The 21,362-nt window shown below is 34.3% G+C and overlaps 1 protein-coding gene across 4 annotated transcripts in view; it reads left to right on the top strand.

Moving 5' to 3' along the window:
• Positions 1-21,362, top strand: part of LOC148949127 (carboxypeptidase B-like) — a 111,813-nt gene that overhangs the window by 67,366 nt on the left and 23,085 nt on the right. For all 4 annotated transcript variants that reach the window (XM_089092834.1, XM_089092833.1, XM_089092832.1 and 1 more), the window contains one exon: positions 14,116-14,416. In XM_089092834.1, coding sequence (XP_088948960.1) covers positions 14,116-14,416 — 301 coding nt within the window. The remainder of the gene's footprint in view (positions 1-14,115; positions 14,417-21,362) is intronic.

The raw sequence follows: 21,362 nt of genomic DNA, 5'->3' as shown, positions 1-21,362 counted from the left end.
TGATAAAAAGTAAGGTAAAACCAAGGCGATTCAATGAGATGAAAGAAAAATAAATTAAAAACACGTTCTTATTGCTAATCCAGGCTTTTTGGCAGCTAACCTCAAAGGTCTTTTTGTGACCGGTTCTGTGTTAATGTCTATTGGTTTTTTAAAATATTTTGTAAGATCATTTTTAATTAAACTTGTGTATAGAGCATTTAGTGTATATTTCCCTAAGTCCCTATTTAAGGAAATATTATTATTAATCTTAAGTCTGATTTAAATTGCTTCTCAGACTACCTGTTTTATGCCTAGGTCATTGCTAATAAGGGCAGATTCATCAAAAAGTATATTGTGGTTAGGATTTTCAAAATATGACTGCCTAATGCAGAATCAGATGAAACAGTGGAAATATTAGAATTTAGAGCTTTGACAATATCATCTTTATGTTGTTGTATGCGCTTTTCTAAATTCTGGTGTGTTCTACCTATATAATATTTGCCACAATCGCATGGTATTTGATAGACCAGTCTTTGACGAGTAACTGGGGTTTTATCTTTACCAGAATTTTGAAAATTTATGATTTTAAAATTATTTGTGAATACTTCATGCAGATTATTTTTTGTGCAAACTTTTTTAAGATTTGTAGTGATTTTTGGGGTATAGGGGAGGTAAATTATGTTTAAGGGCTTGTCAGACATCTCACTTGGTAAACTATCATTAATTTTACGGGAATGCCATTTCAGTTTACAGTTAATTACACTATTAATAAATAACATAGGTTACCCATTTCCAAAACGTATATACGTGATAAAGTTTAATTCTGCTGTGATGTGGGAATCAGAACAAATATTTAGGGCACGATCGACGAGGGATATTACGACTGCTCTTTTAACTTGGGGTGGGTGGTTTGATGTAAAATGCAAATATCTATTATTTTGTGTTGGTTTTCTATAAATAGTAAAATTGAGTTTATCGAAGGTACAAATAACTAACACATCTAGGAATGGGATTTTATTTGCGATTTCGATTTCTAAAGTAAACTGTAAATTTCTATCGTATGTATTAATGTGATCTAAAAAACTTCTAAAAATTTCTGATTTGAAATATTCATTCAAAATATTCACTCAAATTATTTCCACTGTCTTACAAAAAGATTTCCCTTTTGTTCTTCGTACGTTTGTTGTTTGTTTTGGAAAGGCAGTGTGGTCTTCGTCGCTATTTTCCAATTTACCTCCCATATACTAACAACGAACTGTCAAAAAATACCCATTCTATTTCATGAAAGACCTTCTAAAAAGTTATTTCAACTTACCTCCTGTAACTAAACACCTGCTTGTGTCGAAACATACTCTAAATTCGAAAAATATAGGGAAGAGAAAAAATACCGCCAACAAGTTACATAAAAATATCATTCAAAATTTCTTGAAAACTTTTTTTATATTTATTTAAAAGTTCATCATACTTAAAATTAAGTTTTTTAAATTGCCAAGCAAGTTTATTGGCGGAAAATCCTCCTATGATTAATTTATGGCTAAGTATTTGACTTCTACTTTTAAATCAATGTTATTAGTACAAATTCTCGCATATCTAAATAGCTGGAAATAAGAAGCTGAATATCTGATATTTGAATGTATATTAATACTAAAGAATGGGAAATTAACTATTTCAAAATTAAAATCATCTGTTTTATTATATATTTTAAAAACTAATTTATTATTATGTGAAACATTAATATATATATCTAGAAAATGGTCATAATGGTCTTTCCCATCGCTAGGTTCTAGACTTAATTCTGATGAGTAAATATTATTCGAAATATCTGAGAACTCTGCACAATTTATCACCAGAAGGTCATCTAAATATCTTTTATTATTTGAAAGTGAATATTTTATATCACTTGGGTTCTTTTTATCAATCATAAACTCAAATTCTAAATGGCTTAAAACAGGTCCACTATAAATGGAGTAGCATTAATCCCCCATAGGGACGACAGTACTTTGCTTGTACAGATTACCATTAAATTTTATAAGAATATTAAATAGAATAAATTCTAGTAAATCGTAAATCATATCTGAGATATAGCATCTTAAAAAGAAACTATTAGTACTATTAAAGAAATTAGTTCTTTTAACATTGTTATTATAAGTGTCAATTTGAAACAAAACCAAATCAGACAAAAGCAAAAGCTTTTTTGATAGTATTTTTTTAATTTCCAAACACTAAATTAATTGGAAGATATGTATATAATGTAGTGAAATCAAATGAGTCCACTCTTTTGGCTGAAACTATAGCCAGAGAATCTATTACTTGCAATGAATTATCTATTACTTGCACTCCATCTATTATTCTATTATTTGCACTGAATCTATTACTTGGACTCCATTATGTGTCAAAATTATTTTTTTTTTAATTCCCGATCAATTAGCCTTAAGCTTGTTTCTAATTTCCCCTAAAATACAAGACCGGTCAGTCACCGCAATTCTGGTTGGGCATCTGGCAGCACCAGCAATAAATTGTGGTTTAGGGTGATTCCTATGAAATTTTGCCGTCCAATATAAAAACCTGAAATTTTTATCATTAGATTAACTTTAATATTAGATTAAAGAAAGTATATATTCTATACTTTCCATTAAACTATTATGCTAATCTTGAACCATTTCATATGCATTCGTTGTGCGTAGCTCCTTTCATAAAATATCACAATAGAGCCTCTGACAGATTATTGCAAAATTATTATTAGCTTTATCAATAGGTACAATCACAAAATCGTTTTTTTTATTAGCAACCGCTTGTTTTATCTTAGCATTATACAAAATTACCTCATTATTAAGATTATTTGCATTATCATATATCTTATCTCTAACTCTAGTAATAATTAAATTTTTCTAATTCTGAAAACTGTTTTTATTAGTTTTCTGTTTTTTGCACCACTTACCGATAAATAAATATAAATCAATATTTAATACACTAAGAACATTTGAGGGATTTTGATGATTAGAAAGACGACATCCCCCCCCCCCATTTTGATTATATTCTGAAGATCAGTTGTTTTATTTTTTCCAAATCATCTGTCATAATGTGTTCGTAAATTGGTTTTACAAATGATAAAAATTGCTCACACTTACAAACAGGTTTCCAATTACGATCCTAGTAAAATTTCTTAAGTATGAAATAATAATAAAATATCATTTGTCCTATCGAAATTGAGAACCTCTATGTTATAATCGGATTATTCTTATAATTCAAATTACTAAGAAGGGTTTTATTTATTATATAAAGTGCTTTGTCCCAAAGTCTGAGGGGTAAAATAATAACGGCAAAGAAAACAACGACCGGTACATTTACCAATATCCGGTAGACCGCCTTGAATGTTACTATTAACCTTTTTAATCATTAAAATATCAAGAAATAAGACCATATCGACGTACCAAATAAAATCCAAAACATATCCAAAAATCAATCCCTTTTCCGTCAACAGTATGACCTCTTTAACTACTATAAACATAAACAAAACATTAACTACCATAAACATATCAGGTTCAAAACCTGGATCAGGGTTAGGGTTTGTAGCGAAAAATTTTAATTAACGATTCCTTCACCTGCACTAGATCCAACCTGAAATCATATAGTATGTTACAGATAATTATTTGGTTAAGAAAAGCAAAAAAAACTGTCTTCCTAATTTAGTAACTGAGATAAATGAGCACTTGAACAAGGTTTTTATTTATTATTATATTATTGTTTATTTTATTTTTTATTATTTAAAATATTTTATTTATTTTTTATTATTATTTATTTTATTATTTTTTATTTATTACATTTTTGCAACTTTTCTTGAGAAAAATGACCACAGCTGCTTGTCTGTTTGTTTTTTTTCCGATCGGAAAATAGATTCGAGGATTCAGAACGAATTAGACATTTACATGGAAAAAATTATTACTGTCCTTTTTATGTAGCAAAAAGATTGCACCTTACTCATCCATCCAATCACCTAGGACAAAACAGTAAATCCAATGGTCCAAAAATCATTTCCAAAATAGAGCAAATTCAACATAAATAAATGTAAGTCGTTGTCCAAAACCAAGCAAAAGCACCTTAAGCCTATAAAAAAATATTCCCCAAGTTATCACCTCACATCAGGGCTCCTCAGAGGAAAACTCACTTGCCAATATGGGTTTCGGCGCTGAAATTTCCTGACCCTGGCAAATGAGTGCGCCTGCCATAGAACCATATGGGATCCCCTTATGTAGTGTCACCTGTGAAATATATACAAAAAATAAAATAACCAAAATTATAAAAATACCTGCAAAATTTTAACAACGCTTCTTTCACCACCAATCACCCTGAACTGATTCAAAATAATATCTACCCAAATCTGAAAGAATATCACTTCGGTCAATTTACTTCCCATATTTGCATAAGAACCAACTGTCAAAAAATGCCCATTCCCTTTCTTGCAAAACCTGCTAAGATCTTATTTCAACCTACCCCCTGTAACTAAACACCTGTTTGTGTCAAAACATACTCTAAATTAAAAAATATAGGGAAGAGAAAAAATAACTCCAATAAATTACATCAAAATATCATGCAAGATTTCTTGATAACTTTTATTATACTTATTTAAAAGTTCATTATCCTGAAAACTAAGTTTTTTAATTGCCAAACAAGTTTATTGGCGGAAAAACCTCTTACGATTAATTTATGGTTAAGTAGCCTATTTGACTTTTATTTTCAAAATCAATGTAATTAGTACAAATTCTCGCATATATAAATAGTTGCGAATAATAAGCTTAATATGTGATGTTTGAATGTATATTATTTTTAAGGAATGGGACATTAACTATTTAAAAATTAAAATCATCCGTTTTATTATATATTTTAAAAACTAATTTATTATTATGTGAAACGTTAATATCTAAATCTAGAAAATGGTAATAATTGCCTTTCCCATCGCTAGGTTCCCGACTTAACTCCGATGGGTATATCTTATACGAAATCTCTAGAAACCATGCACAATTTATCACCAGAATCTCGTATAAATATCTTATTATTTGAAAGTGATTATTTCATGTAATATATAAACCCAAGTAATTTGGGTTCTTTTTATCATATTCTAAATTGTATAAAAAAAGGGTCCGCTATAAATGGACTAGAATTACCCCCCATAGGGACTCAAATACTTTGCTTATACAGATTACGATTAAATTCAATAAACGTATTAAATAGAATAAATTCTAGTAAATTGTAAATCATATCCAAGCTATAACATCTTGAACTAGTAGTACTATTAAAGAAATTAGTCCATCTAGCCTTCGTATTATAAAAGTCGATTTTAAAAAAAATAGACAAAAGAAAAGCTTTCTTAAAATTAATTGGTAGATTTGTGTATAATGTAGTAAAATCAAATGAGTCCACTCTTTTGGCTGAAACTAAAGCCAGAGAATGTATTACTTACATTGAATTATTAACGCTCCAATACGGATTAAAATTAAAAAACTTTTTAATTCCCGAGCAATATACCTTAAATTTATTTTTAATTTCCCCTAAAATACACGACAGGTCAGTCGCCACAATTTCGGTTGGGTATCTGGTTGCACCAGCAATAAAGCGTGGCTTAGGGGGATTCTTATGAAATTTCGCCTTCCAATATAAGAAAGGAAAATTTTTATCATTAACATTAATTTTAAATTTTCTTTTAAAGTATACATTCTATTCTTTCCATTAAACTATTATTCTCATCTTGAACCTTTTCTTAGGTATTCGTTGTACGTAGCTCCTTTGATAAAACATCACAATAGAGCCTCTGACAGATTATTGCAGAATTATTATTATCTTTTTCAATAGGTACAATTATAAAATCATTCGTTATATTAGCAATTGCTTGTTTTATTATAGCATAATAGAAAACTGCCTCATTATTAAGACCATTTGCATAATTGTATATCTTATTTCTAACTCTAGTAATAATTAAATTTTTCCAATTCAAAAAGCTATTTTATTGATTTTCTCTTTTTTGCACCACTTACCAATAAATAAATCCAAATTATTATTTAACCCACTAAGAACATTTGAGGATTTTAGATGATTAGAAAGACGGAATTTAGCACCCATTTTCATTATACTCTGAAGATCCAATTGCTTTATCATTGCCATTTCATTGCCATTTCATTGCCAGTTGCTTTATCATTGCCAAATCACCTGTTATAATGTGTTTGTAAGTTGGATTTACAAATGATAAAAAAATTGTTCACAATTATAAACAGGTTTCCAATTACTATCTTTGTCAAATTTCTCACGTATTAAATTATAACTAAAAATCATTTGTCCTATCGTTTTTAGAACTTATATGTTATAATCGGATAATTCTCATAATTCAAATTACTAGGAAGGGCATGTTTCACATCACGCTGGTTTAAAATTCCATGTAAATTTATATCTTCTATTTTTCTAATTCTAAAATTTATCGATGAATATAGTCTCTTCTACTTATTAACAGTCTTATCAGACTTTTTATTATTTATATAAAACTGGTGATCGTGTTGAGAATATCTTCCTGAGATTGGACATCGAGGAGGTTATAATCGGATAATTCTCATAATTCAAATTACTAGGAAGGGCATGTTTCACATCACGCTGGTTTAAAATACCAGGTAAATTTATATCTTCTATTTTTCTAATTCTAAAATCTATCGATGAATATAGTCTCTTCTACTTATTAACAGTCTTATCAGACTTTTTATTTTTTGAAATATATTTGGCTTTAGCTAAAATACACTTCGTATCAAAATTTAGTTTAATTTTTGAATTACATGGTGTATTATTATTTATAATCCAAAATAATTTTATTAAATTATTTCTTGATATCTTAATTAAACATTTTATTATACTACCCATACCATTAGACTCAAATAGCGGGCACAAATCCCTCAAATAAATATTTAAATGTATTTGACTTTTTCTATTATTTACCCTATGCCCTCTTGATCGATGTTTTCGTTTACTGGGATGATTAAAAGAAGGATGATCCGTTAATCCATTTATACAATTAACGACAACATTCCACCTGTGGTATAAACCTAATCACCAGATCCCTCCTCGATGTCCAATCTCAGGAAGATATTCCCAACACGATCACCAGTTTTTGACTATTAACACTTCGAAAACAAAAACTATGCACTGCTCATAGCAACCTGACCAGTGTTGCCACCCTGGCCTGGAAGAATTCACTAAATCTGAGAGGAAAATTTAATAAATCACATCTGATTTACTAAATGCTAGAAAAAACTTTTTGGGAGCACCATCGTGCACCATCAAGCCTCGATTTTTACTATAAGAGGATAATCAATAGGATTTTCAAATATTTTGTTTTCTTTTTTTCTCTTTTCCTCTTTTCTCTGTCTTTTTCCCTTTAATTTTGTTTTCCTTCAAATAACCCTACTGCTGTCGCTTATCACTCGATTTTTTTTTTGAAAAAAACTACAGATGTCATTGCATAGGCTGACAACATCGATTCATTGGAATTACGGGAAGCGAAATATTTCTTTTCCCTAAAAAGTGTGGAGCTACTTCTGATTGGTTGAGGGTAGGAGTGGGCTTGCACAGTACAGAAGTAATATCCACCTTGAAAGGTCTCCTTTTTTAATGACTCCTTCATAAGTCTGTTACTAGACATCTTTCGTTCCATGGGGGTCGGTCACGACAGTCGGAGAAAAAGAAACAGCCACCTGCTGCGAATTGTCACCGCTCAGTAAACTACTGTCCGGATTAGTCAAATCACTTCTCTCAGACTTGAACGAGTTGGACAACAGTTGTCCTTTTGTGCCTGCAAGAAGTGAGTCCAAAAGGGCAAAAGTTGTTCTCACCACTCCTACATTACCTTACTGGGAGAAAAGATACTGCGGGAAACGGATTGCGACTGACACCCCACCTAGTAAGCCTTGTCTGTACTTGGCGGCTTTTTCTTTCCATCTCCTTACGGGATGCAGACTTGGCACCGATGAAGCACTCAAGAATATCAAATGCATCGATCGTTCTGTTGCTTTTTGCAGCTCTGTATATTAAACAGTAATTTACTGTCTAAGTAGATTGCAGTTTACTGCTATTGGCAGTTTTTGGTGCCTGACAAACAAGAAACTCCCGTCAAGACAAAACTTCAGATGATTCTAGCATTGTTCTGAGCCGAACACTTCTTTCTGATGATGAACTTTCGACATAAAACTATTTGTTTTTCTACCTAGAGATTACCATACTTACAGGAATTTTATTCACTAAAATGATTATCTTCTCAAGATCAATTGTTAGAACCAACAACAAATCAACCTTAGCTAACGTATGAAAATCTTTGAACACAGGAAAAAAAAAAAAAAAAGACATAACCCTTCGGGTAGTTTCCATAAAGACGAAAAAAATTCCAACCTTCCAGATGATATGACATAGGCACATCCAGACACGTAATGTAAACAGGGGCATAGCAGCAAATGTGGCAATTATTTTCAGGTAACCAAACCACCGTCGAATGGAAAAGTTGTCGACACTTTTACATCCAGTTGTATGCCTGGACGAGCCTTCATCCACATTCGGAGTTTCAACAAGGTTGTTAACTTTTTAAGTGCTCCAACAAACGATCAGAAGAAAAAAAAAACAATGTGAACTTTTCTTCAGTGTCCACAAAACCTATAACCTCTTCCTGAACAGTTAAAGAAGGTTCTCTTGGTATCCACCTTGAGATTGTTGACACTAACTTTGGCGGTATGGACCAAGTCACTAGTCCCCCATTTTTATTTTCTCTGCGCACAATTTGTTTCGTATGCATCATCGCAGCACTAGTTTCTTTCTTTAGCCTATTCGGAAGCTTTGGCTTCATGTTTGATAAAACTGAGAACTGTTGTTCTGGCTCAGCACACGAATTGGGGAGACAGAACAGCTGGAACATTAATTCGCAAAAATCATCAAACATCGGTCCCCCCCCCCCCTACCATTTTTCACCGAACGTAAATTTTTCAAGAATAAATCAGGTTCAGTTATGTAACCAAGTCTATTTTTCACAAACTCTTTCCTTGACTCTAATTCTGACCACTACACATTAAATATGTCTCTTTTCCCCTCTATTTTCCTATCAGCATTTCCCAGCAGATATGGAAATAGAACCTTGAGGCTTAAGAGTCTTTTGACTGAACCACTCAAAGCAAAGGCAGGATCAATGCAATCGAGATTCTTGAGCGTATCATCGTCGCTGTCGAACTTCTTGGCGATCTGCCTGCAGAGCTCTACAAAATATGACCTGCAGTTTTTATGGAATTCACCAAGCTTCAGCCGAAAATTAGCATGATCGCTAGAATTTTTGTTCTCAGCTTCCGAGTGTAACAAATGAAACTCTGTGTTCGGCCCGAGGTTAAATTCACTCTGAGGAAGAGCTACACTCTGGAATGTCTGATCCTTCAGGGAGAGTTTCAAAACTTCCTCTTGTGCAGCCCTTTTTATCACACCTGGCTTCACAAAGCACTTCAATAGAGAGGTAAATGCAGCTCTGTTGCTACCCGGAATACTGTGAACGCGAATAGATCTGCTCTGAAACCCCAGATTAAGCACATTGATTTCCTTCAGAGTGAAAGACAGAAAATATAGAAATACTTTGCTGAAGGGATCTTTCGTGAAAAGGTAAATCGGCCCTGCCTTCTCACGACTAGCCTTATCAGTGTCAGTGGTGTTAGTTTTATCACCCAGTAACAGGACTAAGGCACTCTACTGTTTTAAAATTCTGTTAACCGCTGCTTCTAGAGACAACCATTGTGTTGCACTGATGGACAGCAGCCTGTGTTTGGCAATATTCGTAAAATCTTGAAATTGTTCATACTTCTTGACCCGTTTTGGACCGAAACCATTGTAGTTGGCTAGGTCTCTAATAAAGTCTTCCACACATTTGTAACATTGGGTTTATTAAAAAAAAATATATATATACATCATCGATTCCCTGAAGCATGCTTGTGCGGGAGAAAACCCTCCTAATAAATAAAAAAAAAACAACATAATTAGAGCTCAACTTACCGGACCCGAAAACCAACGAACCTCCAAACAATACCCAATACAATTATAATAATTATAATCATATTCAGCTGCAACTAAACCCTCCTCAAAAACATAACTTAAGTGGCATAGAATAATCCATTCAAAATATACACATCAAAACAATGGTTCTTTAGCAACTTACGAAATTCCTGCAAATCCCCAACATTCCTCAAATCCTCTGGCAAACTCTCCCAAACAAACGAAACAACATGGCGAATTGAAAACATAGACCTAGACGTGACCATAGCTGGTCTTCGTACCAACTGAGAAGATCGTGTCAAATGATCGTGAATAGTAGACGCAAGACTAAACATTCCTGAAAAACATGATGGTAACTCCGAAGCTAAATATTTAAACATAAACAGAGCATTATAAAATACACATATTCCTGCCAGTGGTAGAATTTTATACTCGCGGTAAAGATGCCTCACCGATACAGATAGGTCAATTTGATTACCATACAGAACTCTAATTGCCATATTCTGTGTTACACAGAGTGGATGGAGGTGAATTACGAATGTTTTCGACCAAACCATACAACAGTAAATGAGATATGGGTTTCTATGGGAACCATAGAAAAATACAACATTCTCAGAATTTCACACGGAAAAAGATACCTAAGTTTACGCATAATACCAATATTACGAGACAATTTGCTGCTAACAAATGCAACATGGTCTTTAAAACTTAGGCTTTCATCAATTATAACGCCAAGGTATATAGTACTAGTAGATCTTACAATAGTATGGTGCCCTACTTCTATCCTATTAATCCATGGATAATGTCCAGTAATTCTACCATAAATAAAAAAATTCGACTTATTATGATTCAGTTTCAATTTATTTACTCGCATCCACTTTGAATCGAAGAAATACCTTGTTTCAATATAGTCATCAACTCATTTTCAGTTCTAGCAGCTACAGTAAAATGGGCATCATCAGCAAAACATGATAGAATTCCTTTAGTACCGTAAGTATCAAGGTCTAAAGAACAAGACACATTACTTGAAGCTCTACAAAGGTCATTAATATAAACCAAAAACATTCAGGTAAGAGTTCGCGCTTCAGGTTTTCAAAGCTTCGCGCAATATAGTGATGGCGATGAAGAGGTGGGAGGGACAGAAACTGAAGCCATAGAATAAAAAATATAAATTCAGACAGAGAAAAATGTTCAAATTTTATTCAACAGAATGAAACTTAGAATTTAACATATAAAATTATGAAAATAATTTAACATATTTTTTTAATATTTCTGGTAAATTTACTAAGAAAAAACTTACTAAATTAAAAAACAATTCGAAAATTTACAAAATTTGACGTAGATTTCCTAAATTTACTAATTTGGGTCCGTTTTTAGTAAATTTAGTAACATTTTACTAAGTATAGCAACCATGAACTTGACTCCAAAGTATTGCGCAACCTCCTGCGGGAAGTCAGTCAAGGAATTTACCCTACCTTGTCAGTTGATATAAAACTCTAATGCCCTTCTAGAGAAACAAAAGATCTGGAATTACGATTAAAGTGAGGCTATCAAACTTTTTCATCATCCCTATTTCCGTTTTATACCTGTTAAACTTGGAATCTTAAAATAAATGGCCAGTGTCAATTTGTCGTCTTTGAATCAAAGCTAAATAAAAAGAACAAGTTTTTTTTTAACTCAAAGTAAGGAGTGACACTAAAACTTAAAATGAACAGAAATTATTCCGTATATGAAAGGGGCTGTCCCCTCGTCAACGCCTGGCTCTTTACGCTACAGTTTTTATTGTTTAAAAAAATAAAGTTGTGAGACAGAGTCAAACTTTAACGTAAAGAGCGAGGCGTTGAGGAGGGGACAGCCCCTTTCATATACGGAATAATTTCTGTTCGTTTTAAGTTTTAATGTCGCTCCTTACTTTCAGTTAAAAACAAACTTGTATTTTTTTATTTAATTTCTGAACGTTTTTGAATTAATCCAGGTTTTGATTTTGGCTCACCGTACATGAATAGTTAAAACAAAATTTGAATATTAATTTTACTTTTTTTGGTTAAATGGCTTTCTCGAAAGTTGTTTAATTTTATTTACGAACGTTTTTATTAGTAATAAATATACGTAAAGAACTTCTATATTCATATATTTTTAATACGTATATTAGGGGGTTTGCCCCCTAGTCAATACCTCGCTCTTTACGCTAAAGTTCAAATTTTATTCCAATTCTTTAAAAATGACCCCTTAATCGTAAAGGCCGTTAATTAGAGTAAATAGCTCTTATGAAAGTACTAAAAAAACTTTAGCGTAAAGAGCGAGGTATTGACTAGGGGGTGAACCCAATCATATACGTAATAATTTGTGTTTTTTTTAAGTTTTGATGTTGCTCCTTACTTTCAGGTGAAAAACTTTTTTTTAATTTAATTTCTGATCTTTTTTTAAATAATGCTGGGAAATCCGGTGCCTAATAGCAATGTCCCTTCCTCCATAAAAAATTCCTCCGTAGAAAGATCCTCCCACATAACCTCCGATCCCCCCCCCAGTACCAGAAAAAATCCGCCCTGAAAATGTCTGTATACTTCCTAATAACCCAAACTATATGTAAACATTGGGCAAAGTTCATAACTTGTAGCCCTTCCCCCGGGGACTATGGGGGATTAAGTCATCCTCAAAGGCATGGTTATTATATTTTTCGACGATGTTGAACAAAATGGCTATCTCAAAATTGTGATCGGGTGACTTTGGGAAAAATATGAGCGTGGGAGGGAACCTCTTTGCCCTCTATTTTTTGGCCACTAAAAATGGCACTAGAACTTTTAATTTTTGTTCGTATGAGCCCTCCCGCGATATTCTAGGACTACTGGGGTTCGATAAGACCACCCCTGGGGACAAGAGCGGACCCAGGGTTTTTGTTCGGGGGGGGGGGGTTACTAATTTTCGACTAGGTTTTCGACTAATTTTACTAATTTTTACTAAGATTTTACTAACTTTCGACTAATTTTCGACTCGGTAAAAATTTTTTTTTTTGGGGGGGGGGGGGGTCAAACCAGGTAACCCTCCCCCCTGGATACGGCCTTGCCTGGGGAAAAGAAAGAGAAAAAACCCAACAAATAAACACGCATCCGTGATCTTTCTTCTGGCAAAAAATACAAAATTCCGCATTTTTGCACATAAGAGCTTAAAACCTCTACAGAAGGGTTCTCTGATACGGTGAATCTGATGGTGCGATTTTCGTTTAGGTTCTATGACTCTTAAGGGGTGTTACCCCCTTTTTTAAAAAATCAGGCAAATTCTCTCAGGCGCGTAACCTTTGATGGGTAGGAATAAGCTTGATGAAGCTTAAATATTTGAAATCAGCATAAAAAATTGATTCTTTTGATGTCTCTATTGGTATCAAAATTTCGTGCTTTAGAGTTTCGGCTACTATTGAGCCGGGTCGCTCCTTATTTACAGTTCGTTACCACAAACTGTATGATAGATCTCTAGCTGAAATCACTTACCATGGAAGTGATCTCCTAGACCAAATTTCTTCGAAGTATCAGAGTCAAATTACCGTCCCCGAAAGAATTAAACTGTAACAACGTAGCAGCAGGGATCCACCAAGCGTATGGAACAAATTTGTCACTGAATAACATCATTGGAAGACTATGTATACGGCTATTGCTATATAGACCGCCCTCCAAACAGATTGAAAGACAATTTTTCATCACTCAACTTGCATTACCTCGGTTGCCTGGCGGAAGATAAAAGTTCGTATAGAAGTCATATCAAACAACTTGAGAAAGAAAAGTCCCCAAAACGACCTTAAATTAGGAATGGGACTGAAGTCGTGTAAGTCAAGTAAGGTATTTTAGTGTCAGACTTTGTTTTTTATTATTTATTCAATTTATTATCCGACTGCCTAAAATAGATTTCCTTTTCGGGACTGGCATCTAAACGGCATAATTTTATATCCCAGATTATTGATTTACAACCAGGTTTGTATATATCTTTATATATATACATCTATATATATTTGTGTTGATTTGTTTAAATTCTTAGAAGGCCTCAGTCCTATGAAAGTATTTCTTAGTATGTTCAAACTTTTCTTCAAATTCTTTCCAGGTCACGGGATGAGCTGGGAGCGCTTTCACCGCATTAAAGATATTTATGCATACATGAATTATCTTGCTGGATATAAATCTGATATCTGTGAAGTAATAAATATAGGGAAATCCAGTGAAGGACGAAAAATTCTTGTACTTAAAGTTTCTTCAAAGAAAGGAGCCCGGACAAAGCCAGGAATTTGGATTGATGCAGGCATCCATGCTAGGGAGTGGATATCCCCTGCTTCTGTTACGTATGCAATGAAAGAGCTTGTTGAAAACTATGAAGAGCATCCACAACTGATTGAAAATTTTGATTGGTGAGTTTGCACAGCTTACCTTTGAGTAAGTTAATTTGCGTTAAGTTCTTTGAAGATATACTTGATAATTAACTGAGACGGATTATAAATATGAAGATTTTCCTTATAATTTTTGTGTTTCCTGCAAAATCTTCTTGCAATTTTTTTTATTTTTATCCTTTCGCCCTTCCTCCTGGAGTAAATTGGTACGCGTGCTCTTACAAGCATGAGCCAAGAAATATCAAATTTTTTCTTGATTAAAGGTTTCCTCTCTAATTTTGTTAAAATTGAAACAATGGGTGTCTTCCGAAACTCTATTGTCATTAGCGGTCTCTAATTATTTTTTATTCCCCTTAGCCCAAAACGGAAGATGACAATAAACTTTGTCCATAGAATTCCTGTAATTATAGACAGTACAGAGTGACAATAGCGCTGCCTAAGTAAAGAGTGAAAGGGGCTCTGGTGATTATTTATTTATTTATTCTTTTCACTGGCGTACTTCGTAAGAAAAAAGTTGTCGTAGAAACTTCGAAGGGGTATCCATTTTAAGAGTTAAAAATAAATGGATGGCAAATACCCTCCACGCTCCTCATCCCTCAGAGGAATCCGAAAAAAATTTTGAAACATCAATCTGGGGAAGCTGAAGGTGGGGGACTCTGGGGAAGACACTCCCCCCTTCTGCTCTTGGGGCAAGGGCTGTGAATCATGGGACTTGTCCATTGTTTGTATAAAGTATTTCTTAATAGGAGAAAGTGGTATGTTTGACCCATGGTGTTCAAACAGGCTAAGTGTATCAAAGTGAAGCTGTCAGGGAATATTAAGCTGAGGTTTCAAGAGGGCTTACCTCAGGAACGACTTCGAGTATTGAGTTTGAATTTTCAGAGAATACATAAAGGTGAAGATCTATTGAGCAAAATGCACACTGCGGTTACAACTACTACTACTGCTACTATTAATACTACTACTGCTACTGCTGCTGCTACTACTACTGCTACTATCATTACTTCTGCTACTACTACTGCCACTGCCATTACTGCTACTACTAATACTGCTACTACTAGTATTACCACTACTAATGCTACTACTACTGCTACTACTACTACTTCTACTACTGCTACTACAGCTACTGCTACTAATACAACTACTGCTATGGCTAAAATATTGTGGCTAAATATTGCTGCTGCCAATAAGATTACTGCTGCTACTGAGGCTAATGGTGTTACTGTGAAAGTTTCAAGGGGTGTTTTGGGGGAGTTTACATTAAACCAAAACACAATATGTGCATTCATGTTGCCAAAAGGGGGCATTAGCAATATCTCAGGAAAAACTTAGAATATTAAGTGGAAACTTTCAGGATATGTTGGGGTTGATGTTGAAGAAAACAAAAAACACTATGTCTATACTACTACTATTTCTAATGCTAGTCTTCCACTTCTACTAACGGTAAGGATATTGAGGTAAGTTTTCGGGAAATATTGAGGGGTATGTTGAACTAAATGAAGTAAAAACACTATGCGTATGCCGTTTGTCAAAAGGAAGTACCAGCAATATCTCGCGAACAGCTCACAGCAGCCTATGAAACAATGAAACTATGAAACAATGAAACAATGAAACAATGAAACTATGAAACAATGGGTGTCTTCCGAAACCCTATTGTAATTAGCGGTCTCTAATTATTTTTTATTCCCCTTAGACCAAAACGGAAGATGACAATAAACTTTGTCCATAGAATTCCTGTAATTATAGACAGTACAATAGCGCTGCCTAAGTAAAGAGTGAAAGGGGCTCTGGTGATTATTTATTTATTTATTCTTTTCACTAGCGTACTTCGTAAGAAAAAAGTTGTCGTAGAAACTTTGAAGGGGTATCCATTTTAAGAGTTAAAAATAAATGGATGGCAAATACCCTCCACGCTCCTCATCCCTCAGAGGTATCCGATAAAATTTTGAAACATCAATCTTGGGAAGCAGAAGGGGGGGGGGCACCGCTGGGGAAGACACTCCCCCCTTCTGCTCTTGGGGCAAGGGATGTGAATCATGGGACTTGCCCATTGTTTGTATAAAGTATTTCTTAATAGGAGAAAGTGGTATGTTTGACCCATGGTGTTCAAACAGGCTAAGTGTATCAAAGTGAAGCTGTCAAGGGATATTAAGCTGAAGTTTCAAGAGGGCTTACCTCAGGAACGACTTCGAGTACTGAGTTTGAATTTTCAGAGAATACATAAAGGTGAAGATCTATTGACCAAAATGCACACTGCGGTTACAACTACTACTACTGCTACTATTAATACTACTACTGCTACTGCTGCTGCTACTGCTACTGCCACTGCCATTACTGCTACTACTAATACTGCTACTACTAGTATTACCACTACTAATGCTACTACTACTGCTACTACTACTACTTCTACTACTGCTACTACAGCTACTGCTACTAATACAACTACTGCTATGGCTAAAATATTGTGGCTAAATATTGCTGCTGCCAATAAGATTACTGCTGCTACTGAGGCTAATGGTGTTACTGTGAAAGTTTCAAGGGGTGTTTTGGGGGAGTTTACACTAAACCAAAACACAATATGTGCATTCATGTTGCCAAAAGGGGGTATTAGCAATATCTCAGGACAAACTTAGAATATTAAGTGGAAACTTTCAGGATATGTTGAGGTTGATGTTGAAGAAAACAAAAAAACACTATGTCTATACTACTACTATTTCTAATGCTAGTCTTCCACTTCTACTAACGGTAAGGATATTGAGGTAAGTTTTCGGGAAATATTGAGGGGTATGTTGAACTAAATGAAGAAAAAACACTATGCGTATGCCGTTTGTCAAAAGGAAGTACCAACAATATCTCAGGAACAGCTCACAGCAGCCTATGAAGTTGATGTTTTCAGGGTATATTGAGTTGGATCTTGAACCAACCAAAAGGCATGTTCAAGGGGTTTTTTAGGGGGATAGAAAGGCATGTTCAGTGGAGGTTAGGGGATCTTGGACTACCGAAAAGGTGATTTGTGAATTTTCCTACTGCCACTACTACTACTGCTACTATTACTACTACTACTAGTATTACTACTACTACTACTACTATTACTGCTACTGCCACTGCTACTACTACTATTGCTACTACTACTACTGCTGCCACTACTGTTAGCACCACTGCTGCTTCAACTACTACTGCTGCTATTACTACTACAAATGCTACTGCTGCTACTGCTACGACTACTATTGCTACTACTACTACTACTGCCACTACTGTTAGCACCACTGCTGCTTCAACTACTACTGCTGCTATTACTACTACAAATGCTACTGCTGCTATTACTACTACAAATGCTACTGCTGCTACTGCTACGACTACTACTGCCACTACTGTTAGCACCACTGCTGCTTCAACTACTACTGCTGCTATTACTACTACAAATGCTACTGCTGCCACTGCTACTACTACTATTGCTACTACTACTACTACTGCCACTACTGTTAGCACCACTGCTGCTTCATCTACTACTGCTACTATTACTACTACTACTAGTATTACTACTACTACTACTACTATTACTGCTACTGCCACTGCTACTACTACTATTGCTACTACTACTACTAATGCCACTACTGTTAGCACCACTGCTGCTTCAACTACTACTGCTGCTATTACTACTACAAATGCTACTGCTGCTACTGCTAAGACTACTACTACTAGCAATACTACAAATGCTACTACTACTGCTGCTACCATTACTACTACAACTACTACTAGTGCTACTTCTACTTCCACTAGTACTATAGACATACTGCTACGACTACTACAATCTGCTTCCACTATTCCTACGACCACGGGCCTCCCGAGACTATTTCGTTGGGGGGGGGGGGCGATCTTCGTAATTTCTACCGAATCACTACCCGATTTATGCCGAATTTTTTGCAGAAATCAAGAATTTCGCTAAATTTCAGGCGATTTTGCATAATTTCTGCCGAAATTTTCGCTTTGCACGAAAATTTTACCGAATGCCAAAAACTTTGGAGGGGCGCCCCCCCCTCCCCACGGGACGCCCCTGCCTACGACTATTACTACTACTGAAGCCAGGGATATTAAGGTAAAAATTTTAGGGAATCTTTAGAAAGGTACTGAAATAAATTGAAACACACTATTTGGATGCTTGTTATCAAAAGGGTGTATCATGTATATTCAAAGAGCAGCCTAAAACATGAAGTTGATAAATAAAAGTTCAAATAGGGATAAAATCCTTTTATTAGACTGTGATAAATTTCACAAAAAACACTAAATATATCGGTCGCATATGCAATGACCGTCATTAGTATAGTAATACTAAACTAAAACAATTAAAAATAATGATTTATATATAAAAAAAAACTATATTTTGTTTAATAATCTTATTCTTTCCAAAGCAAAAACGGAAATGAGTCCCTTTGACCATTTTGGATCCGTTTCGTTAGCATGAATTGAACTAACACTTGGGCAGTGGTTAATCGCATTGGGTGAATTGAACTTTACTTTATCTGATTTTAATAAATTATTGTAAATAGAGTTCAAACCAAATTCATCCGTGTCTCTATTTAAAACCATATACTAGAATAAAATTTTCTTAATTTCAATAGTTGTGCGAAAATTTTACTGTAAACCTCGGTCCCTAGAAATCAAACATTATCGAACAAAATAAATGGCCAGGAAAATCAAAAATTTGTTCTGAATGGGCTGAAGGAAAATCTTCAGGCTTAGAATTTTGCTTTCAAGCCGATGAAATAGAGTCTTTATGCCGCAGTAATATCATTTCCAAATTCTGGTTAGTACGTCCTACATATGAGCTTTCGCAAGTACATGGCATCTGATAGACCCCACTTTGATGCCCCAATGAAGTTAGATCCTTCCCAGAATTTAGATAAACTACCCTAAGTATTACTACTCTTTAAAACTACCTTTAAACAATTACTTTGTAAAGTTCTTTTAAGTTTTTCAATTAGTCCGGGTACATATGGTAAGGAACAAAAAACATCATTCTCCTGAATTGTCTCCAAGACTTCCTTAGAAATCTCTAGAAACTTTTTTCATCTTTTTGAAAAAGTCTGGTTAATTAACCACTCTGGAGACATGTTACTTATTAGTACTTTTCTTAGAGAAGAAAACTCCTCCTAAAAAAATTCTGGAGAGCAAATACTAAAAAACGGGTCAGTTAAAGAAATGACCAAATCAATTTTTACTTGGCGAGCATGACCGGAGCAAAAGGACAAAAATCTATTGTTATTAGTCGGTTTTCTCTAAATTTTAAAATCCAGACTATTTTCATTTTTTTAAAAGAAGAACATCAAGAAAGGGAAGTTTTCCATCCTCTTCTAATTGAACAGTAAACTTTGAATCACCCCCCCCCCCAAACAATTAAGATATTCCAGAAATAGTTTTAATTTCTCCTCCCCTTAATTCCATACTGAAATTATATCATCCATATACCGGCCCCAAAAATTATGTCTAAATAATTATGAATCTAACGCAATTGTTTCAATATTTTCCACAAAAATATTAGCTAGTAATGGACTTAAAGCGGCCTTCATAGGTAAACGATTTACTTGTTCGAAAAATTCCTTTCTAAATTGAGAAAAATCAGAGAACTTATTGCACAAACTTACTAAATACATAATTACAGAAGCTTCCAAATCTGTTTTACCACTAATTAAGTCCAAATTTCTTAATAGTTTTCTTTCTAGAAGAGTTTCGGCTGCTTCTACATCAATATTAGTGTACATTGATACAATATTGAAGCTTGAAAGCAAAGAACTTGAAGAAATTTCCACTTCTTTTAGTTTTTCACCCAAATTCGAAGAATTCTTAATATAAGAAATTTTTGTAGACAAAATTGGCTTACAGATTGACACTAACCGCAAACACTTGTCGGTTACTTTGTACTTGACACAATTGGTCGTAATGGTAGGTTCAGCTTATGGATTTTGGGAAGTCCATAAGGACTTCCGAAAAGGCACAAAGACTTCCCAAGGCAAAAAGAACTGCGTGGCAGGCATTTGTAATGAAGTTGAGGTGTAATTTTTCCTTTGTCCTTCAAACACTTTAATTCCTTCTTAAGCTTACTCGTATAAGAGTCTGTCGGATCATACGATATTTTCTTGTGGTTTTTTTCGTCATTTTTTCGGATTTTTTCGCAAAAATCCTTAATTTTGACTCATAGTCCTCAGCATTCATCACAACTAAAGCGTTACCCTTATTTGCTTTTGTAATAGTAACTGAGCCATCCTTTTTTAAGTTTTTTGGAATCCTTATTTCTTTGATGGACGTACTAGGAAATTCCGGTTTCAATAAAAAATTTGAAAGGTCTTCGAGATTATCTACGGTATGAATTTGAAAAATTTAAGTTAATATATTAACATACTACTTCTACTACTGCTACTGCTTCTACAGCCTATAACACAGCTGTTACGACTGCAAAGGGTATTAAGGTTAATTTTAAAGAAACACTGAGGTAACTGTTGAGAGAAATCTAAATACACTGTGTGTATACTGGTTGTCATAAGGACGTATCAGCAATATCTAAGGAACATCTGAGAGCATTAAGCTAAAACTTTCTGAGAAATTTGAGGGGATACTGAACTAAAAAAAAGAAACTTTCACAAAGTAAAACTATTGTTACTACTAATAGTGGCAGCACTACCATAACTACTGCCAGAATCCAGGGCCTAGCGTGTGGCACTCCATTCCAGAGAGCATCCGGGCGGCTAAGCACCTGGGGTTGTTTAAAAGTAAGCCGAAAAAGTGTTTATTGGGTCGACGCTCATAATTAGTTATTTCTATATATTTTTTTTCTCATTATTATTATCATTGTGAATGGATGAGTGATTGGTCATCTTTCATTGTGATTTTATCTCTTTGCATCTAGCTATTAATAGTGAGAAAGTTAGTGATGTGTACCCACCCAGTTGCAAGATTTTTTTTTGTGCCTTTC

This window comes from Artemia sp. Qi Xiang Cuo, chromosome 8 (genome assembly GCF_049724085.1).
Source record: "Artemia sp. Qi Xiang Cuo chromosome 8, ASM4972408v1, whole genome shotgun sequence".
Classification (NCBI taxonomy): Eukaryota; Metazoa; Arthropoda; class Branchiopoda; order Anostraca; family Artemiidae; genus Artemia; species Artemia sp. Qi Xiang Cuo.
The sequence above is the reverse complement of the archived record's forward strand: the minus strand, read 5'-3'. Positions and strand labels throughout refer to the sequence as shown.